This window comes from Tachypleus tridentatus, chromosome 6 (assembly GCF_004210375.1).
Source record: "Tachypleus tridentatus isolate NWPU-2018 chromosome 6, ASM421037v1, whole genome shotgun sequence".
In the NCBI taxonomy this organism is placed as follows: domain Eukaryota; kingdom Metazoa; phylum Arthropoda; class Merostomata; order Xiphosura; family Limulidae; genus Tachypleus; species Tachypleus tridentatus.
The window spans coordinates 167981566-168004196 of NC_134830.1; the positions used below are offsets into that span (position 1 = coordinate 167981566).

At 36.4% G+C, this 22631-nt stretch overlaps 1 protein-coding gene across 4 annotated transcripts in view; it reads right to left on the reverse strand.

Annotated features, from left to right (window-relative positions):
• Positions 1 to 492: 492 nt before the first annotated feature.
• Positions 493 to 22631, reverse strand: part of LOC143254404 (uncharacterized) — a 101044-nt gene continuing 78905 nt past the window's right edge. For 2 of the 4 annotated variants that reach the window (XM_076509514.1, XM_076509517.1), the window contains one exon: positions 493 to 970. In XM_076509514.1, the coding sequence (XP_076365629.1) occupies positions 968 to 970 (3 nt within the window). In that variant the 3' untranslated portion in view covers positions 493 to 967. Of the gene's footprint in view, positions 971 to 14785; positions 16128 to 22631 lie in introns of those variants that run through there. The other 2 variants (XM_076509512.1, XM_076509515.1) reach the window with 1 other exon arrangement.

Below are 22631 nucleotides of genomic sequence, written 5' to 3' on the forward strand. Positions count from 1 at the left end.
GTGGTTAGAGCGCTCAATTCGTACTCTGCAAGTTCGACTCCCTATCACCGAAAATGCTCGCCCTATCAGTCGTAAAAACGTTATAAAGTGACAGTCAGTCCCATTTTTCTTTTGTAATAGAGTAGCTCAAGAGTTGACAGTGATTGGTGTTGACTAACTACCTTCTGTCTAGTCTATCACTGAAAACTCATGGACTGCTAGCGCAGAGAGTCCTCAAGTAACTTTGCACGAAGTTCAAAACAAATTAAACTTTCGTTGGTCAAATTTGCGGACAGCTATTTGTTTTTCACAAAAAGGCTGGATAAAAGTTATTACTGATTAGAAATTTTATGCAGGTTGCTACTTTGTAAGCTGTTTGTGTATTTCTCAGTGAAAAATAATAATAATGTCGAGTAAAATAAAATTGTTTATGATTATGCTTCTGCAACATGATGAAGTGGTGTCATACTCCATACTTCTTAATCCTTACAAACACTGAAGCTGGTACGTGAGTTTTTAACCTGTTCTTTATTTATTTATCTCAAAATGAAGAAAGTTGAGAATTATCTAACCGGAGATGGCAACATTAGCATTGTTTCATAAATAACGTGAAATTAAATATCAAAACTAAAAAGCTGGGCCTTTGTTTGTTCAGAAAAGTTGTTCCTCAGGATGTCCTACTCCACTATTGGCCCCTCGTATTCTGTGAGCTGCTCATTGCTGACTTCCGAGATAAAGAGAGGTCGTTGACTGCGTTCGTTTAATGATTTGAGTTTTCGAACGTGGGTAAAAAATCTTGCAGCCAAGTGTACACGTATTTGACAGTAGTAACGCGCGTATATGCTCAAACACATGTACTGTGACACTTGAGTTACGTGCGTAGTTGCCTCATGGGATACTGTAAATATACCTTTTCTTTCTCACATCTGTTAGTTGCTGACCTCAGGGGGATGTGGTGTGACTCGAGATAGCTCCTCCCGATGTGGCGTTACTGTAAAAAAAAAGAAAGAAAAAAAAAAGAGTTAGGTCTATTACCTCAAAGACGACTCCAGTTCGTGGGTAAGACGATAGCAGAGAATAGTGGCTCCAACGAGTCACGAACTCCAACCAAGGTCAACCAAATCGTAAATATGTGGCTGTAAAGACTATTAAAAACGTGAGACACACTACCTATTAAAACTGATCATGTTTTCAGAGAACTGAGAAATAATATACATAACATGGTTTCTTTATAAGGCTTCCTACTGGTTTACAACTAGAATAAATGTCTGAAAAACTTAAGCAGTATTTGATTTGTTTCTTCGAACTTAACTTTTCATTTGTTTATTGTCGTTGTTTTGAGATTCGACTGACAATGAAAAGACATTTATGAACACGACTTAAAGTAATTAAGAACGTGTTAGTATAGTATTTAACATTTTTTGTGTTGTGTTTTTTTCGTTATCTTTGCGATATGCTTTTAGGGACTAGCTAAATCTATAAAGCCTATTTCATACCAAGATGGATAGGTTATTTCCTTCTGGTTGCCTCCCGTAGCATAGTGGTATATCTGAGAAATTGCAGTGCCAGAAACCTGGTTTCGATACCCGTGGTAGGCAGAGCACTGATAACACATTGTGTACCTTTAGGCTTAATTACATACAAATCCTTCTTATTTTTTATTTTTGTAAAAAATAAAACTTAATATCTACCGTAAAGAGCAAAACGTACTTGTAGCTCCCAGTGGCTCAGCGGTATGTCTGCTAACTTACAACGCTAAAAACAGGGTTTCGATACCCGTGGTTGGCAGAGCACAGATGGCCCATTGTGTAGCTTTGTGCTTAATTCAAAACAACAACAACAACAAACTTGTATAGGCTGTGTATTTAGATTTCAATTTTGTTGGGGCCCTGCATGGCCAGGTTGTTAAGGAAGTCACTCGTAATCCGAAGGGCGCGAGTTCGAATCCCCGTCACATGAAACATGCTCGCCCTTTCAGCCATGGGGGCGTTATAATGTGACAGTCAGTCACACTATTCGTTGGTAAAAGTGTAGCCCAGGAGTTGGTGGTGGGTGGTGATGACTAGCTGCCTTCCCTCTAGTTTTACAATGCTAAATTATGGACGGCTAGCGCAGATAGCCCTGGTGTTGCTTTGCGCGAAATTCAGAAACAAAAAACAAACTAGTATGTTATCATACCTGCAGAGCAGTAAACACATTTTGTGTGTGAATAACATTTTCGGAATTTACATTTCGCAATAAGTTTCTTTAGATTAAATAAACCATATACACATTTTTTACTGCATATATGTAATTAAACTGACCTTGAAAGCGCCACACCGATACCACAATGGTCACATGGAATGTTTGTAAAGATCTGCTACATGAGCACACTTAATCCGCGTTGTTAAAAAATTATCTGATGAACTGGTTTTAGACAGTATAACATGCCTCAGTTTTACCCTGAAACTTTATGTATGTTACGAAGCCTTAAAATAGAAATCGTGATGTTATTTGATATATAAATATATGTATCTATAAATAATAGTTTTATTCTATAATCGTTCACAACAGCTTGAATATATTAATTTACTACATTACAGTTTATAGTCTTGTATTCTCCTTTATTTATGTTACCCGGAAAACTGACACTCAGAAACCTAGTTTAACTAGAAGCAACATGTATATGATTCACATTGATCTCTTTGTTTTGTTTTTTGAATTTTTTGAGGGCTATTTCGCTCGTCCTTAATTTAGCTTTTTGGTTTTGAATTTCGCGCAAAGCTACACGAGGGCTATCTGTGCTAGCCGTCCTTAATTTAGCTTTTTGTTTTTGAATTTCGCGCAAAGCTACACGAGGGCTATCTGTGCTAGCCGTCCTTAATTTAGCTTTTTGTTTTTGAATTTCGCGCAAAGCTACACGAGGGCTATCTGTGCTAGCCGTCCCTAATTTAGCAGTTTAAGACTAGAGGGAAGGCAGCTAGTCATCACCACCCACCGCCAACTTTTGGGGTACTCTTTTTACCAACGAATAGTGGGATTGACCGCCACACTGTAACGCCCCCATAGCTGAAAAGGTGAGCATGTTTGGTGCGACGAGGATTCGAACCTGCGACCCTAAAATTACGAGTCGAACGCCTTAACCAACCTGGTCATGCCGGGCCATATTTGCATTTAATAAACTTCTAAATTAAAATTAAAATTTCCAGTTGTTTAAAATAGTAATACCTAACGTACGTAACGTAATCAAAGACTTGTTGGAATTAAATTATAATACATAACATAATTAATATAATTATTTTATTATTCAATGATGTATGAAATATAATAATTATGATAATATCAACCAGCTTTTGGTGTCCATAAAGATTTAAATATGATTAGCAAATAATTCCTGTTACTGGTTTGATATCCACGAATTATGAAAACTATAATATGAGAAACTTATGGTTCTTATATATAACTGATTGAGATCAGGTGGTCTGTTTCTTTAGAACTTGAAGTCTCATGCGCATAAAGATTAAAAGTTAGGTAGAATACACGGTAATTATCACTGTTTGATGTGTTGGTTCGTTGTTTGGCGTTTATTGGCGCGAAGCAACTAGGCTATCTGCGCCAAACCGGTAAAAAAATGAAAATAAAAGTTAAATTATTAAAATATGTAAAATGAAATTAAGTTAAAACGAAACAAAGGCTAGTTTTCCAATTAAAATCTCGAATAGAATTAAAAAGGTCAATGGTCCTTAAGTATTTAAAAACACAACTTAGGTGGACAGTTCTTGATGACAAGAAACTCACTTGAAATAAAAATGTATCTCAGAACGGCTGGTATGAGTATTAACACTTTTATTGATAAAGAGAGAACAATGTTTCGACCTTCCCTGGTTATATTTCTTAACCACCGAACCACAACTACCATGGCAGAGATCAAAGAGTCACTTGATTTTGAACCATCAATATAAATAGGAATGGAAGAATGGTTTGAAATATGTTAAGCAAATAGAAGATGGTACTTCCAATCGAGAGTATCTGCCTTCCTCAGATGATTCACGGAAAGATAACAGGTGGGAGTGGTAACAATCCATGGTGAAATGGGTTGACCAGCAGAAATAGCAACGTCATCCAAGGACAGATACAATTCAACCAGCTGTGCCTGGATACAAAGGCCAAAAGGACAATGTCAGACCATCTATTTTGTTAAAGCATTTCCCACTGAGGAAGGAAACATAACCTCAGTTGAGATGCTATGGTAAGGATTGAAGATTTGAAATATGCAATAAATACAGTTGCAGAGGGGTATAGGAGGTTCATGACACTCAGTGTACAGACTCTGGACCAGAGAAATGCAGAAAGCCCCCATGCAGAGCGGAAAACACTGATGGCTGAGGTTCTGGCAGAGCCATAGATCAGAGACGCGTAGTCCAGTTTCGATCGAATAAGGGCATGAGAGATCTTTAGCATAGAACATTGATCCACTCTCCAGAAGGTGAAACACAGGACACGGAGAATTTTCAATGCCTTCTGTACGCTTGATGCAAAACTGCTTGATGTGTGGAATGAAAGTCAGCTTAGGGAAAAATATAAGCCCCAAGAACTTTTCTTCAGGGAAAACAGGAAGCACAACTTCACTGAGATGGAGCTCGGGATTAGGGTGATACCTAATTGATGGCGAAAGTGCATACAAATGGTTTCAGAGAGAGAAAATATAAAACCATAGCTGTGATTCACTTCAGTAGATGACTTGAGGGTAGTCTGTAGCTGCTACTCAAGAAGCCTTATGCTCGACAACTAACACGAAATGTTGAAGTCGGCGAACATAAAGTCCATTTGGAACTGTAGGAGGCTGCTGTCCAGTGATTACATCAATCTTTATAATGAAAAGTGTGACACTCAAGAAACAACTCTGAGGGAGTCCAAGTTCCTGTGAGAAAGAACGGGAAGTGTCGAAACTACACGTATTTAGAATTGCTACTCCATTAAAAAATATGAGTTAATTAATTTTCACCATTAATTAAGGTGAAAAAATACAGAAACAAATGGTGTCACTTGAGAAAAGCTTTAATAAGGTGGTCCACGGTGAAACGCTATCGTCAGAACCCACATTAGGTGGGCGAGAGGAGATTGTTTGATTCGAGAAATCAAACAAGATGAGCATTAACCGTCCTCTCTAAGATCGTACAGAAACAGCTCGTGATGCAATTGGACAGTAGTTTGAAAGAATCTTGGGATCATTCTCAGGCTTAGAAAAAGGGACCACAATAGCTCAGAGCTAAACATGAGGAAAAGCATTCTCCAGCCAGATCTGGTTAAAAACAATAAACAGGCAGGAGAAAGATGGTGAAACATCTTGTAGTGAATATGATCAGGTCTGGCTGATGTACTGCCAGATCAATGAAGAGCAAGCTTGAGCTCTACCAGCATAAAGGGGCTGTTATAATCATAGAGACGATCAGCCTGAAAGGAAAGAGGTAATTTGTCTGCCTGTGTCTTGTTGGCTAAAAAGGTGGGAGATGAAGTAGAAGTGCTAAGTGCACGAGAAAAGCTTTCACCGAGAGTATTAATGACTCTGGGCAGTAGCAACTTCCTGGCCATCGTAGAACAAGATTGAAAGGGGGCAGAAGCATACTATCCACTAACATTTTTTAAACTTGTCCATATAACTTTGAAACTGGTAGTAGAGGAGATGCTAGTTGTGAACGTAATCGAAGATTCTTTCTGGCTTTGACGTCTTATCTGCCGAGCACGTGCATGGGTCTGCTGATAATCGGTGCAGTTTAAAAGTAAGGGATACCTACGAAAGGTATCACAGGCCTGTTTTTGAGCCTTATATGCCATGTGGCAGGCAGGATTTCACCGCGTACGAGGATACCATGTCAAACGTATAGAAGTTTTAGGAATATGTTGAATTGCTGCCTGGATAATACAGTTAGTCGCTGTCGCCACGCAGTCGTCTATCAGTGACATACAGACGAAGGCAGAAACAAGTTCCGAGGGAGCAGTGAAAGAGGGCCAGTTGACCTGGTCCAGCTTCCATCAAGGCACGAAGGTCAGGTACCATCGATCACAAACAGTTTCCCTCAAAATGATAGGAAAATGATCACTGCCCTGTGAGTAACTGTCAACCCTCCAAGAGAAATGAGAGAAAAGTGAAGGGGAGCAGATAAAGAGACCACCAGCAGTAAAAGACTGAGTAGGTGCATGAAAATAAGTGTAAGAGTCAGTATTGGAGAGAAAAAGGTTGTGATCTGAGAGCATACTCTCTATAGAATGACCCCTTCCATCAGTATCAGCACTACCCTAGAGGGGATTATGTCTATTAAAATTCCTCAAGATTAAAAAGGAAGATGATATTTGCTCAATGAGAGCATCAAGTATGGCTGATCATAGATCTCTTCAGGAGACATGTAGAGAGGACAAGTAGTGATTGTACGTCTCAAGGAAAAATGGATGGCTATCCACCCCTCTAAGCACTCGTTCATCACATAACCTGTCATTTCTGTGCAAAGAAAACTGCTGAAATGTGACTACATCGGCAGGTTTCAGAAACATTTCCTGTAAGGAAAAACACATAGGATAATAAGAATCAATCAAATCCTTAATGTCACGTATATTCGACCAGAAATCTCGACAGTTCCACTGTATCAATGTGCTAATTTTTATTTAGGTGGAGAACTTTCAGTTTATGACCACGTTACTTTTCTTTATTAGAAGGAGGTCTTTCGACCTCCATAGAGTCTGCTCTGGATCAAATAAGCAGGTCTCTGTTAGTAGATGTAGAGTCCAGCGACTGAGGTCGAGTATAAATAATCATTTGACATCTCTGGGCCAAAGAAGATGGATCCAAGGAAACACCAGAAGCTGGAGCCAAAGGAACTGAATCAGGGAAGCCATTGGAAGGAATGGTGGGAATATAGATAGGTATTGATGTTGACTAGTTAAGTCTCTTAACCACGGAGGGGAAATGACTCTATACGTGGTTTGAAAACGACTCTGTCAGAGGCACGGAGAGGTCTGTCTGCACTCCCACCGTAGCAGTAGAATGGAGTTCAGCAGTATATGCGTCCGAGATGGAGTGGTGTACAAACACTTTCGAGCCTTGGGGTAAGAAATCCTGTGAACCGTTTTCAAACACTGTATCTCTCTTTTCTCCACCCACCTAGGGCACAAATGAAAGTAAGAAGGGTGAGAGTCATTACAATTAAAACAATAAGAGTCAATTTCGCATTCCTAGACATCATGGTCCTTCCCACCCCAATGAGCACATATCAAGGAACCATGGCATGATGTCTTCAAGTGACCAAACCACTGACATTGGAATATATGGACATACCTTACAATTTAGATAACCTGCCTTGATGGTGGAAGGTGGATGAAGTGATCTAAATGTCAAAATTAGTACATTTGTAGGTAGCATTATGCCATCCTTTTGAGTAAAGATATGACACACTGCAGAAATACTTTGGCTGGAAAAATCTTCTTAAACAGCAGCCATACACAATTGATACCCAGAACATTCCCGCTGTTTGAGGGTTAAATTCCTTTCAACAATGACGAATTCAAAGTAGCATGTGGAGTAACCTCAATGAGTATATCCCCAATGGTCTTCGAATGCAAGAGGAGTTCATTGTGTTTTAGAATGGATGTTTTCACCAAGATGTCTCCAGAACGTAGCTTTTTGACAACTAAGAAGAGCCAACAAGCCCCTCTATTCCATTCTAAAAAAAAAAAGTAAACATCTGTCCTAAAGATTTGTCTGATAAAGAATGCAATATCAAAGTTTGAGGTACAGTGTTAAAGAAGTTAAAATTGCTGTTTAGAATCTTAAAGACATGGTCGCCTACCTATGATCTGTTTCTCTATGATGCGTTCACACACAATGACCTATCTGCTTACTTACGTTTTCACACATTGACGTTCCTTTGAGCGTGAGTTTGATCATATCATAAAGTTCTTCTAACATTAGTTATTTTATTTTGATTTAGAACATAGTAGAAAATGTACAGCTAACGGATCATGTTAATGGTAATTCACTTCTGACGTCACAAAAGAAATATCAACATGGATTACTATGAATACTTTTCTTTTCAAAAATTGTAGTGCAAATTGGAGGCATTTAGACATTTTGATAATAAAGCTAAAAAAATGGTCCTGACATTCCAGCTAATCCCCCAGGATACATGATTTTTATTGTTATGATCTAGACAGTAAAGATCATTTTCTGTTGTTCAGTTTCTATCATTAATTCTGATTTCTGAGGATGTTAATTTATTCACGTAATCATTGGACATCTAGACTATCATATGTTCTATTAAATTTTTATTCGAATGCCCATCACACCAAACCTGCTAGCCCTTTCACCCGTGGGGGCATTTTAATGTTCACGATCAATCCCACTATTCGTTGGTAAAAGAGTAGCCCAAGAGTTGACGATGGGTGGTGACGACTAGCTGCCTTCCCTCTAGTCTTACACTACTAAATTAGGGACGGCTAGCGCAGACAGCCTTGGTGTAGCTTTGTGCGAAATTCATAAAAACAAACAAACAAACACTTTAGATCATTAATAAGTCTCTTGATTTGCTAATGCTAATATTACATTACATTATAACGTTAATAACGTCGCTTTGCGTTTATTAATACTAATATTATATTACACTAGGGACCGTTTGATATACCCTCTTGTTTCAGTTTAAGTTCATACGAGCGTTAGGATTTAAGACGGTTTATATAGCGCGTGTGATATATTTATTTATTTTTAAAAGCGATATTTTATAGTAACTTTGTTTATGTATATTTACGAATCATACGTTGTGAGAATCAACTGTTATTAATCAGTAAGAGTATTGCATCATGTCGTTAAAACTTCATGAGTTTTTTGTTTGTTGAATTGAGTGTTATGAGAACAGAATATCTAATATAGCATGAAATGTTCTAGACTTCTGTCGGGGTATAAATCCATGTCGAAAATCATTATTGAGTTCTACATCAAGACTGCGTTATCGTGGGTTTAGTGACAAAGAGTGTATAGCAGCGATTATTAAAGTGAAATTATTATAAACTGCATTGTAATAACATAGTAAGGAAGATAAATTTATCTTGTAACTTGTATTCTAATGTAGCAGAAAAATCCTTCGTAAACTTTTCCGAAAAAGATAAAATTATTTAAAGCTCCAAATGCAACAGTGTTAACTAACAGTGTAACAAACATTTGTATATAAATGTGATTTATTTCTAATGTAAGATTTTTTAAAACAAACCGACTACGTTTCTATTTCTTGATCGTTAAAATTTATCGTCGACAAATCACAGGCATGAACTGTAAAGAATCCGGTCTCAAAAAAACACAAACACTGACAGTTCGCTAAAACTATACCATATTGGTTGATATATTTATTATGTTTGTTAAGAAAAAAAGTACAAAGCTACATAATGGGCTATCTGTACTCTGCCCACCACGGATATTGAAACCTGTAATTTAGTGGTATGAGTCCGCAGACATACCGCTGTGCCAGTGGGAGGCTATATCTATTATTATTTCTGTAAAGACCAAATTATAATGAATCTAGACAAAAAAAAACGTTGTTTAACTGAGCAAAAACATCTTAAAATGTTTAATATCATATACCTAGAAAATTATTTTACTTTGATTGAATTAGTTAATGTTCGTATAATGAATCGCATTACTTCATTTGCTTGTATTCAATGACTATTCAGAAATAAGTTGAATTAAACAGTCATACGAAGTTACAATTAATAAAAGGCCCGGCATGGCCATGTGGGTTAAAGCGTTCGACTCGTAATCTGAGGGTGGCGGGTTCGAATCCCCATCGCATCAAACATGTTTGCCCTTTCAGCCGTGGGGGCGTTATAATGTGATGGTCAATCCCACTATTCATTGATAAAAGAGTAGCCCAAGAGCTGGCGGTGGGTGATGACGACTAGCTGCCTTCTCTCTAGTCTTACACTGCTAAATTAGGGGCGGCTAGCGCAGATAGCCCTCGAGTAGCTTTACGCGAAATTCAAAACAAACTAAACTAAACTAGCGTATTTATAAGTAGTTTTGCCTTAGTTAAATAGACTGAAAGTATTCAAACTATTAAAACAGTTTAAAGTGAAAGAAACTGCAATAGAGTTTTAAAATAAAACTTTGAATGAAAAAACGGTAAAATTATATAAAGAAAATATTAAAGTATACAATCTATAAAAGTGTGTAAAATATATCAAAACTAAGATACTTTAGGCTTTAAGTATTTATGTAAATAAAGCTTAGATAAGTTATTCCTAAATATTTAAGTGTTAATAGAAACTATAGATATAAATGTCGTTGTTTTATATTGAACTTAGAATAGTGGAATGTTTAGTCGTTGCTTTTAGGACATATTTGAATGTAACATTCTATGTTATATTGTAGCTCTAAATATCAAAGTAACAGATAACGTTTGAAAATCAATAGAGGATTATAATCTCGTGCGTACAGACAGGTTAATCTAGAAATAATGTGTCGTAGTTTTGTAATGTTGAATTCACACAAATAGGAATAAAGTGCCACAGGTTTGTAATGTTGTGCTGTCAGATCTAGAAATTATGCGATATAGTTTTGTGATGTTAAACTGATATATCAAAAATAATGTCCACAGTTTCGTAATGTTAAACTGACACATCTAGAAATAATATACCATAATTTTGTAATGTTAAACAGATACCCAGTTTGTTTTAACACGCACTATTTGGGTTCCTTAAGGACGTGAGTCCGAGTTCAACATAGTTCTATTCAAATGTCACGTCTGCTTACGACTCGGTCAACTTCCAAGAATAAAACACTTAGTATTTAACAAAAATTATTCAATAGACAAAGATTCTGATAATTTCATGTCCGTTCTCCTGTATACTGTTAATCTCTACATATCACCGAAAAACAAACAACCAATAAAATAACACTAGTTGATCATGAATTCGTTTCTGAAGCACTTTACACAGGCACCCAGATTTGCGTGTTAAATATCAAAGTTTTGCTGCTTATATCTTGATGTATATACTGCAGACTTTGGGCGTTCTATGCCACTGAAATAATTCATGAAAGTCTTCTTTGGGACATATTTCCGTCACATAAACTGAAAATATATGATAGTTACCATCTATGCTGCTCAATATAATGTAAATAGGTCCGATACCGGTACCATCAGTATCGTACGAAAGGTCTCGTCGGATTCATATGAAAGATAATGTGTGGTTGACAAAGTATTGGTTATTCTTCTTTGTCTTCAGTTATAAGTTCTTGTAACTGAAGAGTTCGTTGGTAACGTTCAGGTTTGATCGTATCTCACTACAAGTACAATACATGACACTGTTTATACTTAAGTTTTTAATGTCCAATAGCAAACTTATTACAAAATATTAAAATATCTTCAATAAAATAGCATATACACTCTTTGTTCTATACGTCTGCGTAGCATAAAACATATGTTCTTTAACCCTAACACTATAGAATAACACAGAATAAGAACAGTTCTTTTTTAATCATTTGCTGGTTTCATCTTTATTAGTGTCTGATGACTCTCGATCCAGTTCATCTGAGACTTAGTTATTGGTTCATAATATTTCTGAGCGACCAACTTTAAATCAGATAGAGCTTACGATACAAGCTTGACATTTACAAGCTGTATTTCACATATCGTTCTCAGAGCAACGTGCAAGTTGGAAATAAATATACTGGGAAGCGACGACAAATACACATTAACCACATATTTGAAAAACTATTAAAGCCTACCTTACTGGTTCTCTATTCACATATTAATGTCTGTTTTATCTTAATGCTACAGTGGCTTACATCTGTTTCTGTCTCTTCAACTTGTTCACTTGTTCCGAGAATGTTTGTGTACAACTACACAAAGGTTGTCTGTGCATAGCCATCTTTAATTACGAGCTTATAGACTAAAGAAAAGACCGCTATGCAACAGCATCTACCGCTAATCCTTGGACTACTCTTGCGAAACTGCAGCCCAAAGTCCAGAAAGTGTTTTTGAAGCAATCAGATGCAAACGACGAGCTCTCGGACTCACAACACGGACACGTTAATCTCTTAGCCACACTCCTAAGCCCTCCTGTCCTTGAATAAACGGCCCCGCATGGCCAGGTGGTTAAGGCACTCGACTCGTATTCCGAAAATTGCGAGTTCGAATCCCCGTTGCATCAAACATGTTCGCTCCTTGTAGCCGTGGGGGCGTTATAATGTTACGATCAATTCCACTATTTGTTAGTAAAAGAGTATCCCAAGAGTTGGCGGTGGATAGTGATGACTAGCTGCCTTCCTTCTAGTCTTACAGTGTTAAATTATAAACGGCTAGCACAGATAGCCCTCGTGTAGCTTTGCGCAAAATTCAAAACGAAACCAAATCTTGATAGGTGCTTAATTATTAAAGAATGAAACGGTGTATTAAAATAATTTATTAGATGTGACAACATGTGCTGGTGCGACTGTTATATATAAATATATGTTACGAAGAGAAATGCAAAACTCCCAGTGACAGAAAACGTGAAGTAGCCCCCTCGGTTATTCAACTGTAAGCTTAAGAGATTATAACGTTAAAGATCGGAGTTCAATCCCTGCCATCAACTTAGGGTAGACATCCCACTATGTAAGTTTGTGCTTAACAATAAACAAATGCGTGGAATAAATATTAACAAAAAACAAAGGCGTTTGGTAAACCACTTTCTCAAGCACAGATAAGGCTTAACAAAGTTGGTGTATTTGTTTTTAGATTTTTAATATAAAGTAAGTACTAAGTCCTGGCTTTTATAAACAAATACGTTTTTCTTTGGTAAACATGAATTGTCTCGTTCAGCTGATTTTTGTTACTTCCGTACTTTCCAATAACGCGTTATTTTACCCGCGTATAATTCGTTGTAAAAAGATATCAGAGAACTGGTTTAATTTGAATTTTCACGTAGCTACTCTAGGGCTATCTGCGCCAGCCGTTTCTGATATAGTAGTAATAGACTAGAGGGAAAGCAGCTAGCCGATGTCATCCGCTGTCAACGTTTGGACTGAAAGGGCGAGTATCTACAGACCAGATGAATCGAATTCTTCAGTAAATTCCTTTAGGCAGGTTCGAGCTGAAAATTGCAGGTGACCATCTCTAATTGTAAAGAAGACAAGAAGGAAATGACGAGATGAAAAAATCAAAAATGCCAACATTATAAGAGTGCAACTCAATCTTGGTTGCTATTTTGTCAAGGATCGTTAAAAAGATTGAGAGATATGAAGGTATAAAATGCTAAGTATAGTGCTCTTCTGTACTTAATAGTTTCTATGGAAGTAAATCTTTTACTGGTCCAGAAAGAAAAGTAAGGCAAACTGTTACTCCCTCTAGCAGCAAGTAATTTTCTCTATAAGGGATTTGGTTTGGTTTGAATTTCGCGCAAAGCTACAAGAGGGCTATCTGCGTTAACCGTCCCTAATTAGCAGTGTAAAACTAGAGGAAAGGCAGGTAGTTATCACCACCCACCGCCAACTCTTGGGGTGCTCTTTTACCAACGAATAGTGGAATTGACCGTCACATTATAACGTCCCCAGTTGAAAGGGCGAACACTTTTGGTGTGACAGAGATTCGAACTCGCGACCCTCGGACTACGAGTCAAGTGCCTTAACCACCTGGTCATGCCGAGCCTCTCTCTAAAGGAACTACAATGGTTGGGATATGTTGTTGTAAAAGTTAAATGATTGATTTCAGGTTGATGGTGGAAAAAAAAATAGTTCACAGTTTCCTGAGATTGTGACCACTGTGCAATGTAACATTAAAAAATAAGATCTCCTTAACTAATAGTACCGACCCTAGGGGGCGTGTGTGTGCAAAGTGAGTATTGATGTATTACAGAATTTTATTTTGCTCATGAGTTCTGCAGAACTGTTTCTCTATATACTGTTCTTTTACTATTTCTTATAAAACCTAACTAAGATTTCTAGACCACGTTACAAATCTCTTCACAAGGCCCACAGTAGACCTAGTGCCGGACTTGCTGATCCTTAATAGAAAGTGAAATGTTGTAAGATAGTGGTACTCGTAATCTCAGTGAGTGAAAAGCTTAAGATTTGGTTTAATCAGTTTTTTTGACTAAGTGCTGTGGTAGGATCAAAGACGAGCAGCTGGAACTAACCTTTAAAACAGAAATTCTTTCCGAGATGAAAATATAAAGTTTGTTGGAATACCCAAAGGCAGATGACACAAAAATTATCAAGTTGACCAAGAATCAGCCAAAACGAGCAGCTTCTCGCCTTATTGATCTAATCAAATATAAGCACATTACAAGCAACTTCTCGTTCTATGGATCTAATCAAATATAGCACATTACTAGCAACTTCTTGCTCTATGGATCTAATCAAATATAAGCACATTACCAGCAACGTTTCATTCTATGGATATAATCAGATATAAGCACATTACTAGCAACTTCTTGCTCTGGAGATCTAATCAAATATAAATAATTTAATTGCTAATGAACACCATGTATAAAGTGACAAACACTGACATAAGCCTACGTTCTGAAATCAGAACAGTTCATAGTGAAGCACTTAACAATCACTTGGCTAGTTTGTGCAGCACAATCTGTAACTTACAAAATACCTGTATCCAGAGTTTCGTTCAAATGCAAACAGTATAAAGTGGACATTTTAGTTGGGATAATCAAGTATAATACATCCGATTATTTGGCAATGTTGGATAAAACCTGTTGAGAAGTACAAGTGTGAAACATGTTTTTCTTTACTATCCCTGTTATAAGCATGAAAAAATAAAACAAAATATTCTTCCAATATAGAGGCGAAACCTGCAAATGGGGGGTGGTATGTTTTTTTATTCTGTAACATTAGATACATACTATTTTTAAAGAAAATCTTCATGGAAAACAACAAAATGGCAAGACCTTAACAACTTTGAAGGATAAGGCACTTTACTTGCTTAGCTTTGACGCGTTTCTTGAGAATTGTTTATCTTATCAACATTGATCAGTGAAAGCTACCCAAAATTGGTGATTATCCTTTAAAACATATGTTGTTACTGTCTTCCTATAAGGGTAAATTTTATAATTTTCTAGGAGAAGGTCAAAGACACAATATAAAGCTCTTAGAAATTTCTGTTGCTCTATAATTTCTCCAAATGTAAATATTTTCTGGTGTCTTTTCAGGAAGTTGCCAGAAGATTAAGGATCTTGTGCTCCTGGTAAGTTCGTCTGTAGCAGAAAAAAATCAGAAAGTTTTAGGGACACTGTTAATCCAAAACCTGCAGTTAAGACAGAAAATTGGTTTTCCAGTATGTTAGTTGGAAGTACTTCCACTAAACCTGAGAGAACAGTAACAACACTGCACAACAAAGTTTTTGCTTCTTGAACTCTGTTGGGTGTTCCTTATAGATTTTTGGCTGCTGATCACAAAAACCACACCCAAATTTGCCCATCACGTACCGTTTTATCGAAATCTTCAGTTTCATCAGGACATTACTACAATGGAAAAACGATATCAGGGCAACTGGAAGCCGTCAATGCTTGTTGACTACTGTTGGACACTGCAACATGATGCACCGGACATTGAATACAAACGAAAATCAGGAGCAACACAATTATCTTGAACTTAATAGCATATTAGAAACATAAACGCAATTAAATACGTTATTGCCGGTAAACAGTTAATGTCTATTTCTCAGAGTTCCTAAGTGATGAAGCAAATCCAAAACTATATTTGTGCATACCCACCAGGTACCTGTTACAATCAGCTAAACCTTTTCAAACAAATGTTGTGCAGTGTAATATTTGATAAATGTATTGGTTACTAATGGCTTTTTTTTTTACATTTACCTGAGTTTATTGTTCTGTTACCATCCTAAATGATAAAAAATAAAACTTAAAGTAAAGTTTAATATAGAAATTGTGAAAAATGACAAACATTTCATTAAGCCATACTACCTATAAGAAGTGAGCTGTTGTAATGCTTTAATAGGATTTTGAAAACTGTGATTTGTAACATCTTGCTTATATTTGTGTTTTTGGCATATCTGAAATTCCTTCACCACTCAATACGATTTTCATACTTTGATTTGCTTTATGAGTTTTTAATCTGAGATATGGTAATATATCAGTCGGTGGCTTCCTCAACTCATCCTTATGCTGCTTATGTAGGAGGGCTGTGAAAGAAAGTGATTAGTATTCATTAACTTTCCCATAATACACTGAAATAAAGTAAAAAAGAATTGGAAGAATTACTGCTTTCAATTAAAGGTATTAAAGGTATTCAACAATTAAAGCAACTGGTCTTAATTTTAGGCCCAAACCACATTGTTAGTAGACTGGCAGAAATTCAACGTTGTCATAAAAGGAGTAACAACTGACAAAGTATTTTGTGAATGTATGGGACAAAACAGAAAACCATCGTGCGTACCACTTGGATATGTTGAAGCTACTATGGTATCGAGGCATGGCTAACCTATGGTTAATTATCACTTGCTTGATTGATGGTTCACGTTTAACATTCTTTATTGAGCTGTATGAAATACAATGAGGTTGTTAACTGTAGCAAACATACACAAAAGCTCTTGAGAAGTCTCATTGCATTTCAATGGAAAACCAAGCATCGCTTGTCTGATGACTCTTGACATTAAAGCTAGTTCTGACTAATGCATCCAAATGCACTAGACCTATTTCTCACTGTTACCAGGAGTCCATTAAAAGTGAAATCGACTATGTTTTATTTTGAATTAAACATAAAGCTACACAATGGGTTATCTGTGCTCTGCCCACCACGGGCATCGAAACCCGGTTTTTAGCGTTGTAAATACGCAGACATACCGCTGAGCCACTGGGGAGCTGAAATCGACTATTAACCTTGTTTGTTGCTGGAACTTTCAGAATCTATTGTTGTCTTTTTTATCTGCTCCATTTTTGTTTACACGCTAAAAATGGCACAGTAAAAGTATATGATGATTTGAGGAACCTAAATTATCTTATATTAATCTGGTTCTTACTCCGTAATTTATATTGAGGTAATGTTGAAAAAGAAGTTATTTGCTTGCTGAGCACTGAGCTAAACAATGGGTTTTTTGTGTTGTGGGCCCCCCGCTAGTACAGCGGTATGTCTCCGGCTTTACAACGCTAAAATCAGGGGTTCGATTCCCCTCGGTGGGCTGAGCAGATAGCCCTTTGTGGCTTTGCTATAAGAAAACACACACACACACATTTGTGTTGTACCCACAAGGATTACTGAAACCCGATTTTTAGCGCCATAAGTCCAGAGGCTTACCGATGAGCCACTGTGGAACAAGATATGTTAAATGGATCTGGTAAAGCAACGCAAATTTATAAATCTGGCAAAGGTAAGGACTATTATAAAATCACAATGTTTGGAATAAACACAGCATTCACGTGCCTCTTTAGGCCGTGAAAGTTCTGTGTGCTGCCATTTTGGACAAAAAATGCTTTCGCAACCTTTCAATTAATAATAAATGCCTTCGAAGGGCTGGAAGGCTACACTTCATTTTTTTTCCTGGTATTGCAGTTTTTCAGACAGAAAGAAAATCCACTTGCACCACATCTAATGGTACTCAAGAGGTTGTGCCAGCAGGCCTAACTCTCAAACCTAGCAAACGTAAATTTGTCATAAACTATAAAATTTCTTGCACACATATTAGGAGCGTAGAGCTTTATCATCATTTCCGAAACAATTCACATTGTTAAATTAATAGTTTCGTTTTGTCAGACTGTTGAACGCTAATTTAAATACTAAAACCTTCTTTACCGTTACAATTTGAGAATAATTACACCATTGATCAAATTGTCGTACTCGTTTTAAACAGAAATATTATTTACTATAAAAGTGGTACACTGTTGTAAAACAGTTACCATTGTGAAAAAGCAAGAAACGCATTCCATATATTTTCAGATTTACAAGTTATATACTTTTAGATTTACAAGTTATATACTTTTAGATTTACAAGTCATATACTCTTAGATTTACATATTATATACTCTTAGATTTACAAGTTATATACTCTTAAATTTATAAGTTATATACTCTTAGATTTATAAGTTATATGCTCTTAGATTTACATATTATATTCTCTTAGATTTACAAGTTATATACTCTTAGATTTACAAGTTTATATACTCTTAGATATACAAGTTATATACTCTTAGATTTACAAGTTATATACTAACAGATTCACAAATTGTTTTTACGTTTATTAAAATTTATGCAAAAACTCAAGCCACACACCAAACGAAACTAACAAGAAATGGGAGACATAATGCAAAAGAGTGGAATATAATACGATACAGTGGAAGCAGTGCAGTTAAGAGTATTTTCATTACCTCCAATAGACTCTCTACATTACCCCAATAATTAACTACTTTTTAGACAAAGCTCTAAGTATCGTACAACCTAATGTATCTCAGTAATCAGTTGGAAGTACGTCTGCTGGTGATATTTGTTACTAAGGGAATCGGTATTAGGTACAATTAAGACAGAGTGCGTAGCCGTAATATGGACCAATGAAAAATTGTATATGTACCTTCTAGAACAGAGAATTCATCATTGGCCATAATCCATATTACATCAGTTATACCACACTAACCAAAGACTCAGGACAGAAGAGGAAGTGAAAATGCTGATGAATATACATCAGTGGAATAGCGCAACCTTTTGTATCTTTCTTCGAGACAATAGATGTTAATATAAATGTATCTTCTGTAACTGATTGCGTTTCTTGTATGGGCACAAATTGTAGGATATGAGTTTTCGAACATTTAAAGTCCTCGACTTCTGTTAGTTTACTGTTAGTCATTTATTTGTGTGAGTGTGGCAAAAGTTAAGAGACGTTTAGAAGCGTTTTAACAAGAGTATAATTGCACTGCTCAGTCTTGTATGTCCACTTTAGGGCAATGTCCTGACATGATTTAAACAGGTCAATATTAAAGATGCTATGGTCCATTGCATATGCATAAAGCGATAAACAGTCTTCTGTTTCGGTTGCAAACAACATGTCCCCCGCTGGTACAGCGGTGAGTCTATGGATTTACAATGCTAAACTTAGGGGTTCGATTCCCCTCGGTGGGCTCAGCAGATAGTCCGATGTGGCTTTGCTATAAGAAAAACACACACACAAACACACGCAAAGAACATTGCTTCTTTAAGTTTGACTACTTGCTTTCATGATTGAACATTACAAGAGACAACTTAGAAGCTTTCATAGAAACTTATTAAACCTTAAATGGTAGGCTTTTCTCACAACAAAATTTCAAACGGTGTACTTTGGCGCCACACTAATGTCATTTCTATTTAAAAACAGCGTCGTCGAAAACAGGGGGTTGACCCCACTTTTCAATCTGTCCCACTAAAAATGAATCAAAGTAGGAAAATTACTCCTGTAACAAGCAAGCGATTGCTTTAAACATAATCCAAAACCTAAAAGCTTCCTGGGCCTTAAGACGAGCCCTGGACATTGATCATATTGGGTACACCAGTGGTGCGCATTTCTTCGCTTATCTCGATCAAACAAACTTCCGTATAATTTGTCTCCTACGACTCTGAAAAAGTATTCTAGGTGTGTAAATAAACAGCTGTTTTTTTTTAATGTACGTTGCTATTTGTGGCATTTAAGTAGTATTAAATGTGTATTACTAGATATGTTTCCGCTGGGTCCTCGAAAGAGTCCTGTTTGAAGAGAAAATGAAAACCAAAATTGAGAGTAAGATATGTTTCTATTTCATGCTTTTGAAGTTCATATGTCATGCCTATAGAGTGCGTAATTCTTCTCGTGCTTCGTGCCATTTGCACATTTTACGGACGTCACGACAGTACGTATTGCAACTTTAAATGTCCCTTATGTGACATCATTTTAGTGCCTACTGACTAACTGAAAGACAACACATTACTGTATTGTGGTACGAGTGATTAAACCAGGTGGTCTTTGAAGCGTCCAAAGTCAGTGTATGAACAATTAATGGATTTTATTGATGGCGATGAACCAATAAAAGTGTTAATACACAGATCAGCCGTTTTTAGATACAATGAAGGGATTTGGCCAAATATTATACTATAGTGCAGGAGTAACATTCACGCACATAACAAAGTTAGTTAATAACGTAAAGATTTGACGAAATTAAAATATTTTTCTTTTAAAGACTGATATATTTTATTTATTGTAATGAAGTATCGTTCGGTATAAGTTGGAAGTCTAAAAATGACAGACTGTTTAACTTTTGCGACGTTACATAAAAATACATGTAAAACCAACCTTTGTGGTTTATGAAATAGAAAAACACATACAATAATTAGTAATGTCTAGCAAATGAATTTATTGTAGAGAATATGTAGCTTGTAAGCTGTGTCACGTTAGTGGTACATACAACAACATAAGCTATAGTTCTATGTATTGTGAATTGCGAACCTGATAAACATGGCTTTGCAATGCCCATAAGCTTACACAATTTTAAGTTTTTGAAATACGAAATTATTACATTAGCTAATATTGACTTTTACAGTGATTTTTATTTTTAAGTTCAACCATGGCTCATGAGAATTAATCATTTTACGAAAACTCTAGATTTCTTGTCTAAACTAATACGATTAATGTTCTAAGAGCTTTCAAAGTCGCCGGTGAAACTGTTTGTTTGTTGTTACAGGATACAATATCTTTTCATCATTGTATTATGCTAACCTTATCATGTTCTTTCCTTTTCACCTTTTGAGTGCACTTTTATCAAATATTATTGGTTCAAAAACATGTTTTTCTGTCGTTCGAATCCTAGTAGAGAGTTATTAAGAGATAAGCTGATAAGCTAGGCTTCAGCATCTTCACAAACAGAAGCTGGTTCACGTGGTCATTGCGTGTTGTGCGGTGAAACTGATAACATAGTGGCGTGATGTTTACCTCGTGGATATAAGTTAGATTATCAATCTAGCAGTCAGTCCGCTGCACGAGCAGGTTAGGTGAATTGAAGCATTCCACACAAACAAAGTAAAAATAACCAAATTATAAACGAAATATCTGATTTCGCAATTTATGTTTGTTGTGTTTTTCGTTAATCAGTAATGGTGTTATTCTACTGTTAAACCGATTATTTTGCATTACTTTGTGAAAATGGTGCGTGATCCAGTCTAAGTAATGTTAGCAAATTAATTAATCTCTTCTTTAAGTTTTAACGTTTTTTACTGCCACACTCACCAATAGGACTAACTTCAACCACAAAACTTTGCAACAGAAACTGTCGAAATATTTAGGCCTACTAAATTAATAATGTTTAACTTGATTCATAGTAAACTTGACTAACTGATTCATTAGTTAACAGACACACTAATTCTCAGTGATCTAAATACGTTTCATGCCATAAATAACTCAATCCAATTTTCCTCGATCATCCATTTTTGCATTTATATTGAATTCTCGCTTTTACCAACTATGGTAATCATCCAGATTCTAGGACTACTTTCATGATCTTTCTACATCAAGTGTTATCTTCATGATTAGCAGCACCCTCTAGCAAACAACAACATCAATTCTAAATATTCAAAGTCAATGTAAATTTTTTCGATTTTCTGCAGTATACAAACTTTTATTTTCACCACAAGTCTTAAATATGAATTCCTATAAAGGGAAACTCTAAGTACGTCGTTGTGTAAAGTGTACAATAATAAACCATAATCAATTTGGGAATCTCGCGTTTGGTTCTGGATATGAATAAAGCACAAAACATTGAATATTGTTTAGATAGTTTGTAAACCTAAGTCACAAAGCAAATTACAATAACCACTTTTACACGTGTTACTCAACTTTGAGATGCTGAAAATAACATCATTGTTGAGGATTTCTTCATGATGTCACTAGGAGAAGGTGGATAGTAGTATACAATTTCCCAATGATTATTTTTAAACGTTCGAGTATTCTTGGACTGTAATTATTACAATTAATTTTGCTCTGACTGTTTAGTTCGCTAATTCACAGTAAGTATAATTAATTAACCATTTAAACGAATTACTATTAATCGATTGTCCAAACGATTTGGAAGAATATAAGAGTTGAAAAGCCGTAAATGAGGGGTATTTTTAATGATCATATTCGGCCCTCAAAAAATACGAAGATGTGTTCGTGTCTTTATCAACAGATGAGAACCAGTTTTCATTTTCAAATCATTTTTGACTAAGTTATAGAGCAAAAATAGTGTGAAAAATCGGTCCCTTTGTTTGTTTTGGAATTTCGCACAAAGCTACTCGAGGGCTATCTGTGCTAGCCGTCCCTAATTTTGCAGTGTAAGACTAGAGGGAAGGCAGCTAGTCATCACCACCCACCGCCAACTCTTGGGCTACTCTTTTACCAACGAATAGTGGGATTGACCGTAACATTATAACGCCCCACGGCTGGGAGGGCGAGCATGTTTGGCGCGACGCGGGCGCGAACCCGCGACCCTCGGATTACGAGTCGCACGCCTTACGCGCTAGGCCATGAAATCGGTCCCAATGTTAACAGATACGCATTTTTTTCGTGACCTTTAGTCCTTTAAAATAAATCATTTTTAAGTTGGGTCGTCATAGTCCAAGTGTATACAAATGTTTGTACATATCCATTCAGTAGTTTTTGAGGAATCTGGGTGACAAATACATATAGAGAAGGGTAAAACGGAATTTCCGTTCACTTTCA